Source organism: Aulonocara stuartgranti, assembly GCF_965226115.1.
Source record: "Aulonocara stuartgranti genome assembly, chromosome: 23".
Taxonomy (NCBI): domain Eukaryota; kingdom Metazoa; phylum Chordata; class Actinopteri; order Cichliformes; family Cichlidae; genus Aulonocara; species Aulonocara stuartgranti.
Window position 1 is genome coordinate 25539930 of NC_138958.1, and position 24299 is coordinate 25564228.

At 42.2% G+C, this 24299-nt stretch overlaps 4 protein-coding genes across 7 annotated transcripts in view; 3 read left to right on the forward strand and 1 right to left on the reverse strand.

The window, feature by feature from the left end:
- Nucleotides 1–3317: 3317 nt before the first annotated feature.
- On the forward strand, nucleotides 3318–4981 carry LOC309700056 (tubulin alpha-1A chain-like). The gene is made up of 4 exons (XM_082523428.1): nucleotides 3318–3343; nucleotides 3459–3681; nucleotides 3784–3932; nucleotides 4008–4981. Exons 1-4 carry the CDS (start codon nucleotides 3341–3343, stop codon nucleotides 4977–4979), a joined length of 1347 nt encoding a protein of 448 aa, XP_082379554.1. The 5' UTR covers nucleotides 3318–3340; the 3' UTR covers nucleotides 4980–4981.
- Nucleotides 4982–6643: 1662 nt separating this feature from the next.
- Nucleotides 6644–9659, forward strand: LOC309700135 (tubulin alpha-1A chain-like). Its single transcript, XM_082523548.1, has 4 exons — nucleotides 6644–6732; nucleotides 7796–8018; nucleotides 8117–8265; nucleotides 8348–9659. Exons 1-4 carry the CDS (start codon nucleotides 6730–6732, stop codon nucleotides 9326–9328), a joined length of 1356 nt encoding a protein of 451 aa, XP_082379674.1. The 5' UTR covers nucleotides 6644–6729; the 3' UTR covers nucleotides 9329–9659.
- A 1156-nt stretch (nucleotides 9660–10815) lies between these two features.
- LOC309700141 (tubulin alpha chain-like) lies at nucleotides 10816–15760 on the forward strand. Its single transcript, XM_082523567.1, has 4 exons — nucleotides 10816–10923; nucleotides 13185–13407; nucleotides 14420–14568; nucleotides 14654–15760. Exons 1-4 carry the CDS (start codon nucleotides 10921–10923, stop codon nucleotides 15626–15628), a joined length of 1350 nt encoding a protein of 449 aa, XP_082379693.1. The 5' UTR covers nucleotides 10816–10920; the 3' UTR covers nucleotides 15629–15760.
- A 411-nt stretch (nucleotides 15761–16171) lies between these two features.
- The window catches only part of ptprnb (protein tyrosine phosphatase receptor type Nb), a 63169-nt gene continuing 55041 nt past the window's right edge, over nucleotides 16172–24299 (reverse strand). For all 4 annotated transcript variants that reach the window (XM_082523563.1, XM_082523561.1, XM_082523562.1 and 1 more), the window contains 4 exons: nucleotides 19671–19724; nucleotides 19300–19364; nucleotides 17567–17640; nucleotides 16172–16862 (listed from right to left, as the gene is read on the reverse strand). In XM_082523563.1, coding sequence (XP_082379689.1) covers nucleotides 16791–16862; nucleotides 17567–17640; nucleotides 19300–19364; nucleotides 19671–19724 — 265 coding nt within the window. In that variant the 3' untranslated portion in view covers nucleotides 16172–16790. The remainder of the gene's footprint in view (nucleotides 16863–17566; nucleotides 17641–19299; nucleotides 19365–19670; nucleotides 19725–24299) is intronic.

The window sequence follows — 24299 nt, forward strand, 5'->3', positions numbered from 1 at the left end:
CTTTGCCTGTCCTTTACACCGCTGTAGCAAACAGAATTATTGTCTAATATTTATTTTCCTAAGTGCTCTTTTGCTATACTGGACCACTTGATTGTCATATTTAGAAGTTTTTTATCAGGATTGTTTATTTATTTATTTGTATTTTATTTTAAGTATTTACAATCAGAACTGAGAGGACCGGGGGACTGGAAAGAAAAGACAGACAGAGCCGGGGGGCAGACTGAGATATTGCACAGGCCCTGCCAAGCAGTCACCAGGAGTGAGCCAGTGCACACCCGAGCACTCAGCCCTGGACGCAGAGAACCACCAATGTACCAGCAGGTGGGGCACCAGCCACTGGCAGGGAGTATGGTGGGGGTAGATAAACCCCCATACCTAGGGGGAGAGAGGAGTGGAATCTAAGACCCGACCTGACACAGACACAAACATTTATTCCCATCCTTACGTACACATACACAAACACTCAGCTCTCGCCCAACACAGACACACACAGACATGAACCATACACACACTCCAGAGTCCAGACTCTGGAGTGGAGATGAGCAGACCACCCCAATCACAAATATTCCCAAGACCACTGCCTTACAATCCTTTACATCATATCTTTCTGATGTGGCTGCTTATTATTATTATGCATATTATTTCCGATTTATGTGCTCCCTCTACTGAACATTTTAAGCACTTTTAAAGATATCTCGTATCACTGCTACTGGAATGATTCAGTTATATGTTTCTTTTTTAAGCCTCATGAGGTATCACAACTGCGTGTCTTACACAAGTGCTTAGACAGTGCAAAAAGCTGGATTAGCATCTCATGCTAAACCTTCCATCAAATTTTGACTCTGGTTTTACTTTAGATGGTCATTACTGTTTCTTCGAGATTGGATTACTGTAGCTCATTATTCACCTTCCTAAAGCATCATTGGACCATCTGCAGACTGTACAGAACACTGCTTCCAGAATTCTGGCCAAATCAAAGAGATTTTCTAATGTCACAGCACTACTCGTCCAGCTCCAGTGGCTTCCAGAAAACATTTCAAGCTCTTGGTTCTCACTTATAGGTTTCTAAATGGTCAAGCACTGGCATATATTAAAGAAAAAGAACTCTAGGGGGTCCCTAAGGTCCTGAAAACTAAAGGTGACTGAGCCTTCTCAATAGTACCACCAGGACTCTGGAACTCTCTCACCTTTAGTTTGAAGTCTGCAGACTCTGTTGAGCTTTTTAAAAAGCAACTAAAAACTTCTTTTTACAACTGCTTTTAAGTAACTTTTTCAGTGTACTGATGTGTAATGTTTTTTCTTGCTTCTGATCAGCACTTTGGGACCAATATCTTTAAAGGTGCTATTGAAGTGAAGTTTTTACTTTACTTTTTACTTTACTTCCTCTTTTCTTCTCTCTCTTGCAACTACATCTTCATCACCTTTGTCCATTATATCGACTATCCGTCCTCTGCATATGTCCAGTCCTTGCCTCTCTGACTTTGTCTCCATGCTTAGATCTTGTTGAATTCCTCAGGCAGCAGCATCACAGGTCAGCTGATCACAGCCTGTAAACATAATCTACTCACAGTTTAAATTATTACAAATTATTTCTAAGTGATTCTTTTTCCATCTTAGGTTTATCTCAACAACAGCATAGAGCTATTCTTAAAAATTCACTTTGTTCTACATCACATGTAGTCAAGATGAGCAAAATCATTAGAAAGTTTGTTCCCTTGTATTAATACCATTTTCAGTTAGGTCAGTTAGCTTGGCAAAAAAAAAAAAAAAAAACGCTGGTGGAAATCTCCTAAAGGGCTTACTTTGGACCACTAATTACTTTCAACTTGAATACAGATGTTGAGTCAGTACCTCAGTGTTTACCAGAGTCGTTTTAAAAACAGATGTCTATACTTCTACTTAAGCAAAGAATGTCTGCACTTTTGCCACCCCTATCTGTTTGACAGTGACGGTCCTTCCCTGTACTTTGCAAGTTTCAGTGACTAGTTGACATTTGGGTGCCCTCCAGCGACAAAGAAATATATAATTCATATAATCTGTTGACTCCAATCTGCATTTTACATGTGCATGTGGAAAGCCTTAAAAAAAACTCCTGGTTAGACCTGCACAGTCACCAGATCTCATTCCAATAGAGCACATTTGGGTTATGGTAACAGGGGAGATTCCCATTATGGAATTGTAGCAACACAGTTAACCAGTGTAAAGACCACGGGCCAAATGAGGATGGCTGCAATTCATTGCGCTCTGGGTTGAGGGCCCACTTCAACAGCTGGAAATCCCCACATATGAGACTCAAACCCACAATCCTGGCTTAGGAGGCCAGTGCCTTATCCATTAGGCCACTGGGGTTACATGCTGTGATGCATGTGTGTAACCTGAACTGTGTGGGACACTGTCATGTTAATATGGATAATCTCTGAGGAATGTTTCCAGCACCTTGTTGAATCTATGCAATGAAAATTAAGGTAGTTCTAAAGGCAAAATGGGCTCCCACCTGGTTCTAGTAGTACCTAATAAAGTGGCCAGTGGGTATACACTGTAGGCTTGTCTCCCTGACTGTTTATGTTCCCTTTTCTGTGGTTTTCTAATTTAGTCCCTGGCTCTTTGTGGTCTTATGGTACTTCATAACAAAATGCAAATATGCAAACATTTAAATGTAGTCAGAAAAAAGGGCTTAAATGAAATAGCCAAAGTCAAATCCTAAAACTAATTAGGCTACATTTCACATATGTAACTGGATAAAGCTTATAAAAAGCTATTTTATACATTATCACTGAAGCCCATGAGTTGTTAAATTTCTTGTTAAAATTACTTACGTTGCTTACATTAAAGAACAGACTTTATAGTTTCTCTTCTTATCAGTTTCAGTAAATAACATTGATCCTATAAGCTCAACTTGCTGAAGTGCCCACAAATGTAACTTACATCTGGGCAACGTACTGTGAGGGGGGCTGTTAAAAATATTCTGTTTACAAATATTTGGGGAATGTAGAATTCCTTTGACTCTCTCACATGGAGCTTTGAGCCCCCCTCAGAGCTTTGAGTTTATTAACCACTCTGTGCTTTTTCCTTAGGTGCTTGTGAGTTAAATGAGTTTTGTGTGCCTGATGTATGGGCTCAGGGTTATACATTATCTTTCCACAGGAAAAATGGTCATGGATGTGTGACCGAGCGTGTCGGGACAATGATTTTGCCCTCTGGTAAACTCAGTTAACCCCCATTTGTGAACAACAAGACCCGTTACTATAGAGTTTGGAGATACTATAAGTACCAGAGAGATCTTGAGAGAGAGCAGATTTCGCCTGCAGATCCTCGCAGTCAGCAGCAGGAATTTAGAACCATGGTAAGTTTCTGCAGTGTCTTACAGACTCTGTAATGTCCACTTTTAAAGGTGTGATAGTGTTGCCTATTAGATTCCACAAAGCCTTTTCTAATGTTGATGTGGCCTGGTCTTGCAGCGGGAGTGCCTCTCTGTTCATGTTGGCCAGGCAGGCGTCCAGATGGGAAACGCATGCTGGGAGCTGTACTGCCTGGAGCACGGCATCCAGCCGGATGGTCAGACGCCCAGTGACAAGACAATCGGGGGAGGAGACGACTCCTTCAACACCTTCTTCAGTGAAACCGGGGCTGGAAAACATGTTCCCAGGGCTGTCTTTGTGGACCTGGAACCAACTGTCATTGGTAAAATTTCAATTTTTTAATATAAATTTAAATATATTTATACGTAAAGGATTTGAAAAGTTTTCTCATATACTCATATACAGTTATTTTTCGTGAATATAGATGAAGTCCGTACAGGAACCTACCGGCAGCTCTTCCACCCCGAGCAGCTTATCACTGGAAAAGAAGATGCAGCCAACAACTACGCCCGAGGTCACTACACCATCGGCAAAGAGATCATTGACCTGGTTCTTGACAGAATTCGTAAACTGGTGAGTTTATCTACATGTATTAGTTTAGAGTGTAGTTATGTATGGAGAAAATAGTGCTGTTTTGTTCCCCTGCAGGCTGACCAGTGCACAGGGCTGCAGGGTTTCCTCATCTTCCACTCCTTTGGAGGAGGAACTGGCTCCGGTTTCACCTCTCTGCTCATGGAGCGTCTCTCCGTTGACTACGGCAAGAAGTCAAAGTTGGAGTTCGCAGTTTACCCAGCTCCTCAAGTGTCCACAGCTGTGGTGGAGCCCTACAACTCCATCCTGACCACCCACACCACCCTGGAGCACTCTGACTGTGCCTTCATGGTGGACAATGAGGCCATCTATGACATCTGCCGCAGGAACCTGGACATCGAGCGTCCCACCTACACCAACCTCAACAGGCTGATTGGTCAGATCGTCTCCTCCATCACCGCCTCCCTTCGCTTCGATGGAGCCTTGAACGTGGACCTGACAGAGTTCCAGACCAACCTGGTGCCCTACCCTCGCATCCACTTCCCTCTGGCCACCTATGCCCCTGTTATCTCAGCAGAGAAGGCCTATCACGAGCAGCTCTCTGTAGCTGAGATCACCAATGCCTGCTTCGAGCCAGCCAATCAGATGGTGAAGTGTGACCCTCGCCATGGAAAGTACATGGCCTGCTGCCTTCTGTACCGTGGTGACGTGGTTCCTAAAGAAGTGAACGCCGCCATTGCCACCATCAAGACGAAACGCACCATTCAGTTTGTGGACTGGTGTCCTACAGGTTTCAAGGTGGGCATCAACTACCAGCCCCCCACCGTGGTTCCTGGAGGAGACCTGGCCAAAGTGCAGAGAGCAGTGTGCATGCTGAGCAACACCACTGCCATCGCAGAGGCCTGGGCTCGACTCGACCACAAGTTCGATCTGATGTACGCCAAGAGGGCCTTCGTCCACTGGTATGTGGGAGAGGGAATGGAGGAAGGAGAGTTCTCAGAGGCCAGAGAGGACATGGCTGCCCTGGAGAAGGATTATGAGGAGGTGGGAACCGACAGCATCGGCGATGAGGGAGAGGGGGAGGAGTAATACGTTTTAGTTTTGCATAATGATATCATTATTGTATTTCAGCAGTGAGCAATGCCATATTGGTTTTTTATATATATGTGTGTGCATGTGTGTGCAAAAATAAACCAAGAGTGCAAAGCATTTGTCTGTCTGTGCATTTCAGTTTCTCCCACTATATGTGTCTCCTCCAGCAATGTGCATGTTTGCTGTTGAACTATAATGACTTGTCTGTTGTTGTCAGCTGACACCTGAAAGCAAACAAGGCCTGAGAGAACAGTAACTAGGGAAACCAAGTGTGAGCATGTTCTTGGAAACCTTAGGTGGTAGTTTGTGGTTACAGCTCTAGGGTTACCAGCAGATGCACGGGTGAAAGATTTAACAGTTCCCAACAATAGATTACACGGGTAATAGCACACAAGGTTTACACAAAAACATCTTCTAAGGAAAACAGGTTTCTGAAAAGGCATCAGTAGACAGTAAATCTGTACTTTAGAGGATTGGTTCTGAAATTCATTTTGGGTTATAAACTTCCTAAAGCACTTTAGTCAATATAATATGTCCATTTAGAAACTGGGGAAGTTCTTGTTAAACCTAACCTGTTAACTTCCTCCAGTTCACCAACAACCCTCTTAGGTGTAGGGTTACACTGTATAGTTTTATTTAATTCAATCTTATTTATATAGCACCAAATCACAATCGCCTGATGATACTTTAGATTGTTCCTTCAGAACAAGCTGTGGGTGATGGGAGGAAGACATTCTAGTTTCAGAAACTAAAAGATATTACTTTTTAGATCTTACATATTCTGGCCTACTGGCAAATGATTTCTATCTGGGTAAAAGAAACTACCTCTACCACAAACAGGTTACTGGTGACCTGGTGGTTTTTAAGAAATTAATCTTTTGAGGAAAATTCCTTAGGAAAACATAATCCTTTGTTAATCTCCAGCCTCAGGTATTGCATTTATCTGGTTTTCTCAATAGTACCACCATACTCCCCTTTTCTTTCTCCTGTGTACATAGCTGAAAGCTCTGAACTGAGACCTACTGGAAAAGAAACGGTGATCTCAAATGTCAGCTGGCTTTGAGGAAAGCGTGTTGCAATGTTTTCCTTGGGGAATATGCTGCCTTTGCATTGCAAATGAATCTTGACTAAAGTGGTGATGCAACGGTGAGCTGTAACAAAAGCCTATTCATTCACTCTGGGGAGGTATCCGTTATCATTCATTTGCAAGATTAGAAAACCCAGGCTGCCAATGTGTCACTTCAACATGACCAAACTTCTAATTTGAGCAGTATTTCATTAAAGAAGTAATGCTTGACACAGAAACTTTTTTTTAAATTAAAGAGTTATGAGTTAGAGCCATCCACAGATAAATGTTTCCATCATATTTAAATTTTTCATTCAGATCTGAACCACAAGGTACTGACTGCACAGACAGAACAGCAGATTTACCTTAAATCTAACATGAAAAATTAGGTGAGGTGACACAGTTATGGGCCAAATATTTCACTGTTGGTTACTTGTGTGTATAACAACAGCTTTAGTACCTTCTGTTTGTACAGTGGGTTTTCTTTTTTGTGTTCTGCACCCTCATTTGTTATTGAAGGAGCTGGTGTTTGCTTCTTCAGCTCCTCCAGTTACCACAACATTGCAGGCTGTTGCTTGGTGATGCTTGGCTATAAAGCAGCTTACTGCACTCGCATTTCACACACAATATCCCCAGCCACTCCTCTCAAGTGAACAAGGGACTCCTCAAAGCTCCAAAAATATGGTGAGAAGCCTTTCATTTTCTGTTTAAGTTCCTCTGTTGAACAGCTTCGGATGATTTCTGAGAGAAAAAAACCTCTCACAGGGACATTGGGTGTATAAAATGGAGTGTGATTTTTTATTTATTTATTTATTAGTTTATCTCTTTCTTGGAGTATTTATTCTTTCCAAATGCCTCCTGTATTTTTCTGCATCTTACTAAGTTTGGACCCCCTTTCAGTTTACTTCCTGTTTTATTTTGAAGGTTATATTCTGGTGTGGTTTTCTTTGTTTCCCATTCCTTTCTTTGTTCTTTTCTGATCTTTCTTAAATGTCTGATTAAATTCACCTCTTCCTTTTAGCCAATAAAAATAAGTTAAAAAAAAAACTATTCTGAAACCAAAACTGATTCAAATGATATTTTTTTATTAACCAAGTAACTAAAATTAAATCCAAATGTATAGGAAATGTCTTTAGTTTTCTTCTTTAGTTTCAAATTTGGTCAAATGTGTCAACATATCAAGCACTGAAACTGGCATGTCTACATGACAGTATTCATGATGGTATGAGAGTGGTTTATTTTAATACGCTTTCTAAACTTCTTAAACCCCCACTACAATAAATGCCCCAGTTAATTTGTGAAAAAACTAAAACACTGAAACAAAAAATTTAAAAACAATAAAGACTAAACTGAAATGAGCAGGCCATTCTAAAGACTAACTGCAAATAAAGTGAATTGAAAACAAAAAAAGATGAAAACATAAATAAATAACAGTAAGTAGTGATAAATTTGTACATCTATAATAACTCTGATATATAGTCTGTGCATATGCCTTTGTCAGTTCATTTGAGATGTTTTTCCTGCCATTGTAGTACAGACCTTTGTGTTCTTTAAGTTACCAATAAAAAGTCCCCTTTTGATGCTACAAAATACAACAGAATTTCTGTCTGCCATTGGGGTTGTTTTCTGTTGAATAATCTCCTCTGATTAGTGTATTAAAGCTGGAAAGAAAATCTGTGACAAAGACATTAAAATGTAGCTTTTACTTCAGATCTTTGTTTGACATTTGAACCACTTGTTCTTGCAGCGTGAGTGTATCTCTGTCCATGTTGGCCAAGCCGGTGCCCAGATAGGCAATGCATGCTGGGAGCTGTACTGCCTGGAGCACGGCATCCAGCCGGATGGTCAGATGCCCAGTGACAAGACCATTGGAGGAGGAGATGACTCCTTCAACACCTTCTTCAGTGAAACGGGAGCTGGAAAACATGTTCCCAGGGCTGTCTTTGTGGACCTGGAACCAACTGTCATTGGTAAGAATGCAGGAATAACTAGAGAGTGATAAATTAAGTGTCAAACCAAACCACCATTCCTAATCTTTGAGTATACTCTCAATGTCTTCCAAATACAGACGAAGTCCGTACAGGAACCTACCGCCAGCTCTTCCACCCCGAGCAGCTCATCACTGGAAAGGAAGATGCAGCCAATAACTACGCCCGAGGTCACTACACCATCGGGAAAGAGATCATTGACCTGGTTCTTGACAGAATTCGTAAACTGGTGAGTTTATCACTTGTAATGTCATGAGTTAAAATTTCCAGTGTAACTAGTAACAATAAAAAGATTTATTTTCTACCACCAGGCTGACCAGTGCACAGGGCTGCAGGGTTTCCTCATCTTCCACTCCTTTGGAGGAGGAACTGGCTCGGGTTTCACCTCTCTGCTCATGGAGCGTCTCTCCGTTGACTACGGCAAGAAGTCAAAGCTAGAATTCGCCATCTATCCAGCTCCTCAAGTGTCCACAGCTGTGGTGGAGCCCTACAACTCCATCCTGACCACCCACACCACCCTGGAGCACTCTGACTGTGCCTTCATGGTGGACAATGAGGCCATCTATGACATCTGCCGCAGGAACCTGGACATCGAGCGTCCCACCTACACCAACCTCAACAGGCTGATTGGTCAGATCGTCTCCTCCATCACCGCCTCCCTTCGCTTCGATGGAGCCTTGAACGTGGACCTGACAGAGTTCCAGACCAACCTGGTGCCCTACCCTCGCATCCACTTCCCTCTAGCCACCTATGCCCCTGTTATCTCAGCAGAGAAGGCCTATCACGAGCAGCTCTCTGTAGCTGAGATCACCAATGCCTGCTTCGAGCCGGCCAATCAGATGGTGAAGTGTGACCCTCGCCATGGGAAGTACATGGCCTGCTGCCTTCTGTACCGTGGTGATGTGGTACCCAAAGATGTGAATGCCGCCATTGCCACCATCAAGACGAAACGCACCATTCAGTTTGTGGACTGGTGTCCTACAGGTTTCAAGGTGGGCATCAACTACCAGCCCCCCACCGTGGTTCCTGGAGGAGACCTGGCCAAAGTGCAGAGAGCCGTGTGCATGCTGAGCAACACCACTGCCATCGCAGAGGCCTGGGCTCGACTCGACCACAAGTTCGATCTGATGTATGCCAAGAGGGCCTTCGTCCACTGGTATGTGGGAGAGGGAATGGAGGAGGGAGAGTTCTCAGAGGCCAGAGAGGACATGGCTGCCCTGGAGAAGGATTATGAGGAGGTGGGAACTGACAGCATCGGCGATGAAGGAGAGGAAGAGGGGGAGGAGTTTTAAAGCTAAATTAATCAATGAGATCAAGTCTAAGTTTCTTTCAAACAAACTGAGCTGCACATTCCTGTAGGTTTTAGACAATAATCTGACAAAAGCTTTGTTTGTAGCACAGTAAAGCCTTTTGTTGCTCCTTCAGTTCTGTGAAATTAAAACTACTACCTATAAGCCTTTCAAAGTTGGCAAGCACCTCGACATTTGCATTGTTGTATAATATTCTTAGACCCTAGTTTCCACTCTACAATCCTCTGTTTGCAGTGACAAGATATCATGTTTACCGTGTGTCTTTTTCTTGAGACATTAAACTGACAAGTCTTTGTCTAATCATGCTGCACAACTCAAGCTTTATTTGCCCTTCCTGAATAGCCTGAATATCTAAATCTTACGCACCAAAAAAACAACGACCCAGGATTAGACCTGCTTTCCCTGTAGTGTTTGCTCTTCATCCATAAAGAATAAATGTGAGGTAATCACTTGTTGCAGTTTATTTATTCATATGTTTTGGAACAAATATGTCATTATGTTGTCTTAAGGAGGTTTTCTTTGTCATTATTTGAAAGGGAAGCTGAACGAAAGAATGCATGTTTGCGAGCTTTTTACATTTTATATGACATATCTCAGAAATAAGTTTAAAAACCCTTAAATGACTGCAATTAAAAATAGTATAAAAATATTTTTTTTTAATCGCTAAAATTAACAACGGGATGTGAAGAAACAACCACTTAGAATTCACGTCCTAGTTGTGTTCATTTTGGTGAGGAGATATTAAGTGAGTGTTTCAGTGTAACCTTTGTTTTACAAGGTAATTCATGAACAACACGTCCTGAGTTGAAATGGCAGCCTGGCAAAAGACAAAGGTTATTGGGAAAAAGGGGGTAAGAATCAAAGGAAAAAAGTAAACACCTTTTAAAAGCATTTTTTTTAAAGTTAAAAGTGTCTAGGTATAAGACACACTTGTATGAATGTGTTTGTGGGTGAAGCTTATAGCAGAAAAGCACTTTGAGTGCTCAAAGTAGATACCAGAGAATGTCTCATAACACCCACTTTACCTGGTGGTAAAAGTTTTAATCAAATTCTTTAGAGGGTAATTACAACAAAAGTTAAAAAGTCACAGTTATATGTCATCACTACAATAACGTCAGTTCAACTTTCTTTGTTTTCCCTAAAGAAAAAAAAGCAAGAGTTAATGCACCTTAATTTCAGTTTTTCAAATGATTTAAAGTATTTTTCATCTGGCTCTCTGAGCCCAACTAATATTTAAAACTTTATTTCAAAGCCTGATGGACAATTATTGTAGGCAACGGTGGCTTTTAATTCACCTTTTATCCAGACTATCTTTTTTGTTTCTGTCTTAACACGAAATGTGAAGACACGTTTAGAGCTGAAAAGACGACATATTGAAAGACGAGATACAAAATCGGACCGTATGTGAATGCAGCACTACCCAACGTTCGTTCCCGCCAACAGGAAATTCAAACCTTCGGTTTGGCTACGCCCCCTCAAAAAGTATAAATAAGACCGGCTGCTCTTCCGCTCTTCAGTCCTGCCTTCACCAACCGATTCTTCAACGTCGGGTCGAAGGAGAAAACAGCACAAAAATGGTAAGCTTAGTAAACGTTTGTCGGTTTTTTTTAAATAACGTTGCTTGCTTTCTTTTTAAGTCACATAATGACGGGTGTTACAATAAACGCAAGGTTTTTGTTAAAAAAAATAAATGATTAAAAAAAACTGCCAAGCGCTATGGACTAATTTATTTAAATCTTAAAATATAGCTCTAAGTAAAAGTATTTTGAATATATTTTTTTAAAAAAATTCTGTGTTGTGTACGCATGTGCGCACTTAACATTATGTGACGTGGGAGCAGGCCAAACTGCTGGCGCAGTTAAAACTAAAGAGACAAAAAAAGAGTGCAGATCAAACCCCACGAGTTCGTAATAAAAAAGACGTTTTAAAGAAATAGAAATGGCCTGTAACGGTCGTGTGCACACGTGTCATGTCTTTCTGTAAGCGGTCGTGCTGAAACTGAAACTTCTGGGTTTTTTTTTTTTTTTTTAACTGGCGCCATTAGATAACGCCCTGTCCGTGAACGTTACACAGAGGTGGGGATCAGAGTGGGGGCAGGGAGCAGAGCTGCTTCCGCTCTGAATGGATTTTTTTTTTTTTTTTCAAAACTCCTCTGCCCGCAGGGTGATTTTTAGTGATCTGCTGTTTTTGGGAGGGGTCACCCTGCCATGTTGGAGCTCATCAGGCATGCGGAAAGCCCTACCTAAGGGTAAAACTGCTGCTCGGATGTTCCGGTGTTGTGCCAAAAAGTGATTGTCTGCCAAAAACTGATTTCCAGTGTTTCTGTGTATTTTTTATGTGTAATATCTTTACGTATGTTCGTAAATAGACTTCGGTGAACAGGGGATACAAAGGGGTTGCATAAAGAATTAAAAAATTATCTGTTTTTTAAGTATCTTTACAACTTGTACTTACATTATAGCCAATCCGGTCCTTTATCCCCATTTAAAATATTTTTACAGAACTATTGTAATATTTGCTGCCATTTCTGTCCTGTTGGGCAACTTACTCTTACAAAATACATTTTTAATGTTAATGAGATTTTTTTTTTTTTTTTTTTACTGCATAAATAAAGGTTATATAAAAGTCGCTGCCAAAAACTGATTGCGGCTTGTATCTTGTTACACGAATGTTGTTTGTGGCTCAAGATGACTTTATGTCAAGGGATGCATTTGACATATGTTTAACATATTATAGCCCAACAAGTTACTTATAGCACTTTAAATATGAGCAATTGCGTTTTGGCAAATACCGGAAATCAGTTTTTGGCAGACAATCACTTTTTGGCACAACACCGGCATGTCCTGACACTGCACTGAAGTTAATCTTTTTTCCTTTCACACTCTACAATTGAATGTGTCTTGTTTCCAAAAATCTTACAAATGAAATTACTAAGTCTTCTGAATTAAACATTTTTAAATAAATGTTAATGTTTTATGTCATTAAACATTCAGACACTTATCTCTAACCACCTACACCACTTTGTTTTTCATTTCAGAATTATTATTTTTTGATCGTACTTTAACCCACGAGTTTACTCACTATATAGAGGGTAATATTCTCAACGCCTTTGTTACTTGCTTTAATAAAGAACCTAAACCTTCAATAAGACTAATGGGAGGTTAGTTTTTTAAATCGGGTCTAGATACTTACAGAAACTTTAAAGTTCAGTCAAATTGATTAGTACAATTAGTTACACCTTTGTTAGTATCACATTCAACTCTCTTTTTGCTTCTGAGGGTTCTTGATTAAAAAGACTTTGAGAAACAACCACACGAAGGATGGAAATGGACATAACCAGGAAACCACTTTAATCTGGATTCCAACAGCTCATTTCCAAATATAGGAAAATAAAACTGTCGGTTCACCTTTTTAGACTTTCTGTTGGATTAAAATCTTTCAGTGTTTGGAAATGGTGCAAATATTTACAAAGCCCTGTTGTTCACGAGAACATGCAAGTTTATTACTACCTTAAAAAGCTTTGACCTTCCTCAAAAGTAAAATAATCTGGACTGTAATTAGAGTAATAGTATACTTTTCCTGTTTATGATCTGCTGTGTATTTGCTAACCAAGATCAAAATATTAAAACTGATATGGTGCCCTATTAACCAGGGTTTTTCATGCACTCAACCAAATGCAAATAACCAGTTTTGGCAACAAGGTTACTTATTCAAACATACATGACAGTCATAAATATTTGATCATTTATAGACTGCCTTAAAATGCAGTTCTGTGATAAACATTGTAAATGCAAAGCAAGAGCTAGGCTAACTCATCTTTTCCTCTGCTCTTCCACAGCGTGAGTGTATTTCAATGCACGTCGGCCAGGCCGGAGCCCAAATGGGCAATGCATGCTGGGAGCTGTACTGCCTGGAGCATGGCATCCAGCCGGACGGTCAAATGCCCAGTGACAAAACTATCGGAGGAGGCGACGACTCCTTCAACACCTTCTTCAGTGAGACTGGCGCTGGCAAACATGTTCCCAGAGCAATCTTTGTGGACTTGGAGCCGACAGTCATTGGTAAATATTTCTAAATGTGCAGCTTGGTCCCTTATTTTAAAACCAGTTGTGTATGAGAAAGTTTAAATTAATGTTGAAGTTCCCCACAAATGACTACAGATGAGCAAAAAGTCAGTAAGGTACACATCATTCTCCAGTATATTTGCAACTTCACCAGATAACAAGAGATCGATCCCCTTTCTGTGCCATTTTCTTCAATCTGCTTTGATCCTTTCCCTGCTGATACCAACACTGCTGGCTCTGAGCTCTGGATTACATTAGCCACTTTACTTTTGTTGCCGTCATTAGGAACATTTTTGTCATGTTCTCTGACTTCGTATCACTCAATCAGTGGAACAGCCTCTTGATGTTTATCGAAGTTTCCCCTAACTGTCAAATTCATATTTGGTCAGACAGGTTTTACTACAAAAATCTGGCTTTCTTCTGACTAATGCTACCAATCTTCCATTTGCTATTTATTCGTGATGTCATTTCCATTTTGTTAAACTCCTGCACAGTTGGTGTGGAGCACTCATAATTTTGTTGTACATGTACCATGACAATAAAGGGCTATTCTAATAGAATAGAACAGAATAGCTAGTTGGCTGCTCACTGTTGGTGCTAGCAGCACAAGTGAGGCACTTGAAAGCAAAACTAAGACCCACATGCTTTGGTTTTAGCCTTCACATAGGAATTGGTCCAAAGGCTCTTGGAGGCAGTTGCAAAAGTCAGAGTTTTTCATTTTTAAGTTGGGTTGCCATCCATTATGACTTGGGCAATAAAAGTGAGTGTTGACTCACAATTTTTTCAAATTAAATAAATGTGGTCGAGTTACTTTAAGTTTCTTGTAGGAAGCCACTTCATAACCCCTCAGTAAATGGTCTAAAATAGGCTTAAATATAGCTTCATTCTGAATAAATGATTTTACTCATAGCATAAATTTTTGCAGCTTTGGACACAAATATAAGAAAGGCGCCCAGTGTTTCATGATGAAGTGGAGCCACCACTAAAGGTCTATTTGTTTGTTCCTCAGATGAAGTCCGTACAGGAACCTACCGCCAGCTTTTCCACCCCGAGCAGCTCATCACTGGAAAGGAAGACGCAGCCAACAACTACGCCCGAGGTCACTACACAGTGGGTAAAGAGATCATTGACCTGGTTCTTGACAGGACTCGCAAACTGGTGAGCACAAATCTTTGGAACAAGTTAAAGCTGGTGCTTTTAATAAGACTTGAGGGTTAACGTTTCAGACACTTTTATTTTCCAGGCTGACCAGTGCACAGGGCTGCAGGGTTTCCTCATCTTCCACTCCTTTGGAGGAGGAACCGGCTCCGGTTTCACCTCTCTGCTCATGGAGCGTCTCTCTGTTGACTACGGCAAGAAGTCAAAGTTGGAGTTTGCAGTTTACCCAGCTCCTCAAGTGTCCACAGCTGTGGTGGAGCCCTACAACTCCATCCTGACCACCCACACCACCCTGGAGCACTCTGACTGTGCCTTCATGGTGGACAATGAGGCCATCTATGACATCTGCCGCAGGAACCTGGACATCGAGCGTCCCACCTACACCAACCTCAACAGGCTGATTGGTCAGATCGTCTCCTCCATCACCGCCTCCCTTCGCTTCGATGGAGCCTTGAACGTGGACCTGACAGAGTTCCAGACCAACTTGGTGCCCTACCCTCGCATCCACTTCCCTCTGGCCACCTATGCCCCTGTTATCTCAGCAGAGAAGGCCTATCACGAGCAGCTCTCTGTGGCTGATATCACCAATGCCTGCTTCGAGCCGGCCAATCAGATGGTGAAGTGTGACCCTCGCCATGGAAAGTACATGGCCTGCTGCCTCCTGTACCGTGGTGATGTAGTACCCAAAGATGTCAATTCAGCCATTGCCACCATCAAGACAAAACGCACCATTCAGTTTGTGGACTGGTGTCCTACAGGCTTCAAGGTGGGCATCAACTACCAGCCCCCCACCGTGGTTCCTGGAGGAGACCTGGCCAAGGTGCAGAGAGCAGTGTGCATGCTGAGCAACACCACCGCCATCGCAGAGGCCTGGGCTCGACTCGACCACAAGTTCGATCTGATGTACGCCAAGAGGGCCTTCGTCCACTGGTATGTGGGAGAGGGAATGGAGGAGGGAGAGTTCTCAGAGGCCAGAGAGGACATGGCTGCCCTGGAGAAGGATTATGAGGAGGTGGGAACCGACAGTGTTGGAGAGGAGGACGAAGGCGAGGAGTACTAGGCTTCTGGAAGGTCCATTTGCTGATTGCTGTAGTTCAGTGTTTACAAAGCAATATTGGACTTGTATCTTTCTGCAGTTCTGCACATTCCAGCCAGCAATGCATTTATTCCAAATAAAACCACAATAAAGTTATACTTTGTCTGTGTTTACTTTGGGTCGGAATGAATGCAATCTCTCAAGTTGTAATGTGTACATTCTATGAAACATGAAGTTCAGAGAATTAGAGTTTAAGTTTTGTGTGAATTATTTTATTTATTTATTTTGTTTTGTTAAATGTAATCAAAGTAAATGCTTGGAAATGAGTGACTCAAACCTGGTTAGCTGGAAGAAAACTTGCAGAAAAATTAATTTAAACATTTGTAGCTCCAGCTAATCAAATTGAAGAGTCTATAAAAAGCTATTAAAACATGTGAAGAGATCTAAATTTAAAGGATTAAAATGGTGCAAGTATAGCTAAGTGGTATGCATGGATGTAGTTCTACAAAACCGCAATAAAGAACTGGCTGTCGCGAAGCCTCAGACAAAGTCAGAACTCGCATGAAGTATTTGCAGCACTTACACACGAAAAGATTTATTTAAGGTCTTACAGATACAAAATAGCTTTTATTTTTTTTCTCTTAGAATAGTTTCTTTTTTTTAAGATTTTCTTTTATCTTGCGTGAGGCAACAAACAATATTCAGAGACACAAAACAATCCAAATGGCACAAAGGATGTTAGTCGTGTGAGGAGAGGAAATTAAATGTCAGTCTTCACACTGCATTACAACACTTTTAGAGCATTCAGATGCTTTCAAATACATGTAGACGTAAATATGCATTTTAAATTTAGCTTATTCCTTGAGGCAAAAGTCAATTCATTTCAACAGCTACAACACTTTCAGATTGGATTTCAACAGGTAACAATCAGATTTAAAACTGAAAACCACTTTCAATAGCCACATGATCCAGGTTTAATTTTCATTACTTCTTTCTCCTGAAGGTCCCTGGACACACCTGTGTCAACTATCGAAACAGATTAACTCCTTGCTAAAATCTTCAGTCTCTGTGACTCCTATTAATGCTGTCGTTTGTCAGTAGACAGAAAGAGAAAGGTAGGTTACAAGTCAAGCGCGTGGGTCAAGTCGTTGGGGTCCGTTCATCAGAGCCCTGCTCGATACTGGTTTCACTGGGGCAGAGCTTTGAGAATGGCATTCACCTCCTCAGCAACTGCAGTCAGTGCAAACTCAAACTGGTCCTGGAAAAGAGAAAAGGCCAATTTTCCATTGGTACTCCCCGAAGTTAAAGGAACTTAGCGTAAAGTAGAAATGGAAGCTAAGAAATGCTCAAGTCTGTCTGCAAAAGTATTGTACTCTTATATGCATTTAATGTAAGACTGAAAGACATATCACTGAACACAAAGACTAGTAGCAAAACATCCCATCAAAAGTTTTTGCAACAATAACTGCCCACATTTGAATGAAGTGTGTGGTTAAAACTAGTCCACCAATCAGAGAAAGAACAAAGACATATTTGGACCTAATTGTTCAATTAGAATCATCAAAATGATTTGATGTGACTAACTGATATTACCTTGCCTGATATTACCTTTTATAGAGCTATGATTTTGCTCTATAAAAACCAAGTTAAAATATTAAAACTCCTTCCAACACTAGTTTCAATTAATGTTGGAAACCAGAATAAAACTGAAACCAATTAAAACTAGAAACCTAAATCTAGTTTAAAGTCATGAAGCAGTCTAAAACCAGCTAAAAACTAAACAAAGTCAAAGCTATGCCATAAACCAGTCTAAAACCAGTTAAAATAATGTAGTCACCAAATTCAGATAAAGCTTCTTTTTTTAAACTAGTTTAAGACAGATTTTTTCTTTATTTCTTATTATTCTTCAGAAAAACAAAAAAATGAACCGCAAGTAAATGAAAAGAGAGAAGAGAAACTCACCTTGGTGCGGACCATCCCAGGCCTCTGATCTCGGACATGCTCCAGTGTAGCAGCGATGTCTATCTCTTTCACGCCTGCAAAAAGAGATAGACTGGTTAAACTTTTATTACAAGATTGTTTTTTGTAAGGACTGAGGAAAAGGGCAGACAGACTTTACATACTCTAGAATTATATTACTACAGATGCTGTTGACAGTGATCTGATGGCTTTAAACTACAATGTCCTGAAGATGGAATACAAAAAGAAAATCTTAGATACTACAACCCAGCAGTTCTAGATCCCCAAGAATTCTAGATAATAATACCACAAGTGTTCATCTGTGAAGGCTCTCAGTCTTCCAGGTCATTGTAGTCTAAGGAGCTTGGAAAGAAAAGTGTCTGGACTTCTTTAAGTTTTCTTGAACTTAAAGAAAACTTAATAAAGCCTCTCATCCGAGAAACTTCTTTAGTTCTAAGCGCAATTGGTGGACAGTCCCGGATTTTAAGCCCCCCTACTGATCCTCTACCTAATCACATGAGCCAAGGTGTGAAAATGGGTGTGGGTTCCAATCAGCCAAGGTTTCGGGTGAACCCATAGTAAAACCTAGCCCAACCCTATCGTGATTTATTGAGGTCAAATGGCCCAGGATGTGAGTGGGCGTTAAGGCGTCTGGGAAGGGATCTCATAACTGAATTTTAGATAGCAGACAGTTGGTGTCGTAAAGCCCCGCTCTCTGTTCAAAGATGGTCATTCACAGTGGACATAGATGGCTTATATATAAGTGTTCCAGATAGGGGAGCCCAAGAGTTCTTAGACTATAAATGTGGACAACCCAGTAAAAGACAGAGTTCTCCAATTAGAGATTATGAACTGTATTAAAAATGATCAAGGGGAGTTTAAGTTTTGCGCTAATTTGGTTTGCATTCGTTTATCTACACTCGTGGAACGGCTTAATTTCCTTTTCTTTCAAAAAGGATGGTCAGTGTATACTCTGCTCAAGGAGATAACAAAGGAATCATCTTTCTTTGGGTCACTTACCTCAGTTAGGCCCCAGTTGCACAGGCCTAGAGATCAATTTATGACTCCCTGAAAAACACTGGTTGGTAGGGGAAAATGTATATTCCCTTTCTAGCTGGAGAGTGGTTGTTGGAGGCAGTTGCCAGGTGAAATCACTCTGCAACACAACCCTCTTTGAGACTGATTTAATTATAAGCAGACTGCTGGGGGGCAAAGTGAAAGTTTTGCCTTTTCACACGTTTTAACTCCAGTGATAAGGCACGACTACTTTAAAGGCAAACAAACATGTTTCCAGTTTGTGTCTCACTTATTCTTTTGTAAGAAAGACTTTAACAAACTACAGGGGACTGCTACAGTCTACTAGTGATCCCTGCAAAGCAAATGCAAGGAGTGTTTTATTCCAGCAACCAGTGTCTAGCACTTCATGACTGTAGCTTTAGAAAATCTATGGGAAAATTTTGTAACATCAACGAAAAAGATTTACTGCTTACAGACAATGACTATGCAGAGAGCCATAGGAATTTTTTTTAGACTAGATCACCAAACCTTTGCAGCAGTTTTATCACATTTGATTGGCAATTCTGCAAATGCAGTTTTTATGTTGTAGTGGTCATTGACATAAACAGCTCTCTCTCCATTTGTATAGATCAGGGCTTTAAAATAACTGCCTGGACGTGTTACACACTACATTGTCATGGAACAAAAACCCACGTGCAGTCATAAATATAAGTGTTTACCTTTAGCCATGCGATTCAGAACCATATCAATCAGTATGTAAGTCCCGGTCCGTCCTGTACCATCACTGTAAGCAAAGAAGAACAAAGGTAAATATTAGACACCACAAAATAAATATGAGAATTTCTTCAATTTACTCAGATAACATCAAACAAAACATCAAACTAGCACCATTCTAGCTTACTGACTACTGTCTACTTAATTAAAGACTAACTACAGATGATAATAAACTCTTTAAAAAGTACTAAAACTAATTGTTTATACTACAGAAGTTCCATGAAAGTTGGTCAAGTGTATACATATGTCACACCGTTTGTGGTATTCAGGGGCAGATTTTAGCAAATATTTACATATCTTGGCATTTGTGTAGTACCTGCAGTGCACGATGATGGGGCAGGATCGTCCTCTGTAGCACTTATTCACCTTCCTGAGGAGAGAGATCATATAGGGAAGTGGGGAAGGAAAGGTTAATAGGATGTAGCAAATGGCCTTTGGTACATGGGGTGCAGGTGGTTATGATTGTGTGGCACACCCAAAATGCATGGCCACTTTTGTGTTAATCATTTAATTTAATTTATTTAATTTGTTTATCAGTTATTTTCTGTGGCTATTAATATCCAAAATGACTTTGACAACATGACCAACCTAACCAGTGCATTATTTTGTCACATAAACTGTATAGAAGGTACAAAGAAATGGAGCAATACCCCAGGCGGAACTATTATTCCAAGACAGGTGCAACCCGGTTGCTTTAGGGGGATGGACTTCCGCCCACGAGTCAGATGCAATCTGAGAGGCAAACCGAGTGCACTGTCTTCATTGCTCCTGAACTTTACCTGTGTTTGCAGGGATTTCTTCTTTGTTATTGTGGCACCATTCCTGGGGCCCGTAACAAATTGTGGGGGCTTGTCCGGGATCCACTTCCTGTTGAGTCTTCTAAGGAAGAGGGTCCAGAGATACTAGAACCAGAAAGTCAACGTGAGATGGCATCGCTGTAGCCGAGACGACAGCTGGTGGGTGTCCACAAAGAGAAGTCAAGATCTGTACGAGGGTCTTCACTCCACCAACGGAACTGCACCTCTGTGTCTCATTAGTCGAAGCTCATCATGGCAGCAGCGCGCAAGGAGCTGGTTTGGAGCATCAAAAAGAACTTGTATAAGCTTTCAGGTGCAGAAGCCTATCAGCTCGCAAGGGACCTGGTCACAGACAGCCAGAGTAGTGAATTAGAGTCCACTGATGAAGAAGGTTGTGTGGATTGCATTATCAACTATATGCAGTCAGATGCTTTGTTAAATTCTGAGGATGAGGGAATGAGTCAGTTGCTGGTGCTAAATGATCTTGTATGCAGTATGGTTGAAAATCGTGGCCTATTGAACACTGCTAATGGGGTGGCGCAGCCACTGGAGTCACCAGTTGTTAGTGCTAAGACAGTCGAGCGCACTACAGTGACACATGCTACCTTAGGCCAGTTACCACCAGTTACTAACACTCAACAGCATACCACCCCCTTACTTTCCATCCACAGAGAGCCTACAACATCACAGCAGACTGACTTTGGTGCACAGGCTCGCACCACCAATCTGAGTCCAACCCAGCCTAGAATCATAAATGATGAGCGGGGTGGAGAGCCACAGCATTTTAGAAATGCAAGTAACACACATCCTAGTGGGGCACACAGTATAGGTGACCCAGTAACACAACACATACAGCAATACCTCACCCCTCATCACATGTAACCACTGAGAGAATGGTTTCCTTAAAGGACCTCTCTTACCTCCAACGGAGGGAATTTAAGGTACATGGTGGCCAGATTGGGGACCACAATGCTGACATAACTTATAGCAGCATGTGTAAACAGATAGATGAAGGCATTAGAGAGGGTTTCACAGAGACTGAGGTTATCCGGGGTGTACTGAGAATTGTAAAGCCAGGTGTCTTCAAGGATATGCTCATCAACAAAGATGAAATCACTGTGAATGAACTCAAGGGCTTTCTCAGATCACACCTGGGTGAAAAGGCCAGCACTGAATTGTTCCAAGAGCTTATGTGTGCAAGACAGAGTGAACAAGAAACCCCACAACAGTTCTTGTACCGCATGATTGGACTCAAACAGAAGATCCTGTTCCAATCAAAACAGGTCAGTACAGACATTCGTTATGAACCCAAAACTATTCAGGAAGTCTTTCTTCACAGTATCTACCAAGGCCTGGGCACAAAACATACTGACATCAGACAGCAACTAAGGCCACTCCTTTCAAACAGCAACGTCACTGATGAGGAGATTCTCAGACAGGTTATGAAGATGATTAGTGATGAAAATGAACACCAGCGTAGGTTAGGTCATGCCCCCCGTCAAAAAACAACACATACACATAGTGTCCAGGTGGAAGGAGGAGATGTGAGTGCAAACAGTGGGGATAATGATGCGATCCAACAGCTTAGTGCACAAGTAGAGGCTTTGACTAACATGGTTGCGACTTTAATGGGCCAACAAGCGGCAGCTATTCATACAACCCAATCAAAGACTGCACCTTTCCAAACGCCAGGCCAGGACCAATTCCATGGCACCCAACCTCTTGTTAACCAGGCACTCACTCCTCCACCAAGTCAACCTTCAGCTGCAAGGAGAGGTAAAATACCCAGCTGCACCAAATGTATGCAGCAAGGCTCAGAAAACTGTAATCACTGCTTTGTGTGTGGGGATGCCGGGCATAGGGCAATTGGCTGTTTAAAACGAACCAACCAGCCGGGAAACAGGAGCCGGTCTCTGTTGAGGGACAGACAGAGACCATCCCAAATCCCCAGTCCCACTCAGTAATGCCCACTAGCAAACTGAGACGTCTGAAGGGAAAGGGAAAAAAACGCTGCAAAGAAAGCCAGCCCTCCCCACTGAAAAGCCAAGCAGTTACTGACAGTACAGCCCGAACAGTGCCATTGATTGGTAAAAGGAGCCTACTAAATTGTTTTGTCAACGGCTATGCTGTGACAGTACTATTTGATACTGGCTCACAAGTGAGCATCATTGATAGATCCTGGAAGGAGACGTTCATTCCCCAATATGCAGTGAGGCCCTTACAAGAACTTCTTGATCCTGGGGAAAGCCTTGACCTGTGTGCAGCAAATGGACAGCCAATCCCATATGATGGGTGGGTGGAGCTAACAGTTAATCTCCCGGGGAACACCGATCCCAACCTTACAATGGAAGTACCCTTCCTAATCAGCCAGCTCCCCCTCCCCCAGCCACTACTGGGAGCCAATGTCCTCCAAGGGATGATTAATAGTCATAAGTGTGATGCAGATGCACACACTATGATCCTCAGCCTTCTCCGCAAAGCCCTAGGAGTGGAGGAAGAACAGGCAAGAGCCATGGTCAACTTTATCAATCTGCAGAAAGAGTCAAACCACAGTATAACCACCATTAGGGTAGGGAAGGAAAATGTTTATGTTCCACCTGGTAAAACGGTAAATGTGCGATGTAAAGTACCATCTACCTTTGACATTTCCAACCCTGTTGTCCTGTATGAGCCACTAGAGGATAGCGCCACGCTAGAGCAGCTGAGTGTGGGGGAAGGATTGTTGGAAATCAGTAACACCAAACAACCATTTGTTAGAGTGCCAATTTCCAACCACACAAACCAAGTAATCACTCTGCCAAAGAGGTCCCAACTTGGCTCCATCCAACATGTTGCCAAAGTTCTGGAGCCAGGCGAACAGGACGTTGGAGATGGGGGTCCAACACAAGCTTGTGTATTGAAGGCTGAAGTTAATGTGGCCTCTCCTGGTACTCCCCTGCTGACCTGTGGCGACCACCGGTTGACCTCAGTCACCTTAGTTCAGAACAGCAGAGAATAGTCGAGAAAATGTTGAATGAGGAATCAGCTGCTTTTGCACGGGACGGCAGTGACATTGGATGTATACCCTCTCTCCAAATGTCAGTTAGACTCAAAGATGACACCCCAGTCCAAAAGGCTTATGCGTCAGTCCCAAAGCCATTGTACAGGGAGGTTAAAGAATATATACAGGAGCTGCTTGTGAAAGGGTGGATTGTAAAATCACACTCGCCATATGCTGCCCCTATTGTTTGTGTGAGAAAGAAAGACGGATCATTGCGCCTGTGCATTGATTACCGGCTTCTCAACAAAAAGACTGTGCCAGATCGGCACCCCCTCCCCCGCATACAGGACCTGATTGACTCACTCGGAGGCTACGGGTGGTTTTCCATCCTAGATCAGGGCAAGGCTTACCACCAAGGCTTTATCGCGGAGGGGTCCAGGCACCTGACTGCATTCACCACCCCATGGGGCTTATATGAGTGGGTCAGGATCCCGTTTGGCCTTTCTAATGCACCAGCAGCCTTCCAAAGAAGCATGGAGGAAATGTTGGACACACTCAGGGATGAGTGTTGCATCCCTTATCTGGATGATGTGCTATGTTTCTCCAGGTCCTTTGAGGAACATGTTGAGGTCTTGCGGCGTGTACTTCAAGCTCTGCAACGCCATGGAGTTAAGCTCCGCCCTGAGAAATGTGAGCTACTCCGCAAAGAGGTCAGGTATGTAGGCCGCCTGGTGTCGGCAGATGGAGTGAGGATAGACCCAAAGGACCTAGAGGCAGTACAGGCGCTAAAGCAAAAAGCCCCTCAAACAGTCGGTGATGTCAGGCAGCTACTGGGTTTTCTGAGCTACTACCGGGCTTATGTGCAGGACTTCTCCCGCATAGCCAGACCGCTTTATGAATTGCTCAAGACAAACCCCAGCCCACCTCTAACTAACCTTGTAAGAGAAAAGGGGAAGGGGCCGCAGTTATCTTCACGGACTCCAGTAGAGTGGGGCAGCCAACACCAACAGATTCTTGAGCGTCTCATAGACATTCTAACAAGCCCACCAGTGCTAGCCTACCCAGACTTTGATCACCCTTTCATACTGCACACAGACGCGTCCCAACAGGGCCTGGGGGCGGTCCTGTACCAGAAACAAGATGATAAGATGAGGGTGATAGGTTATGG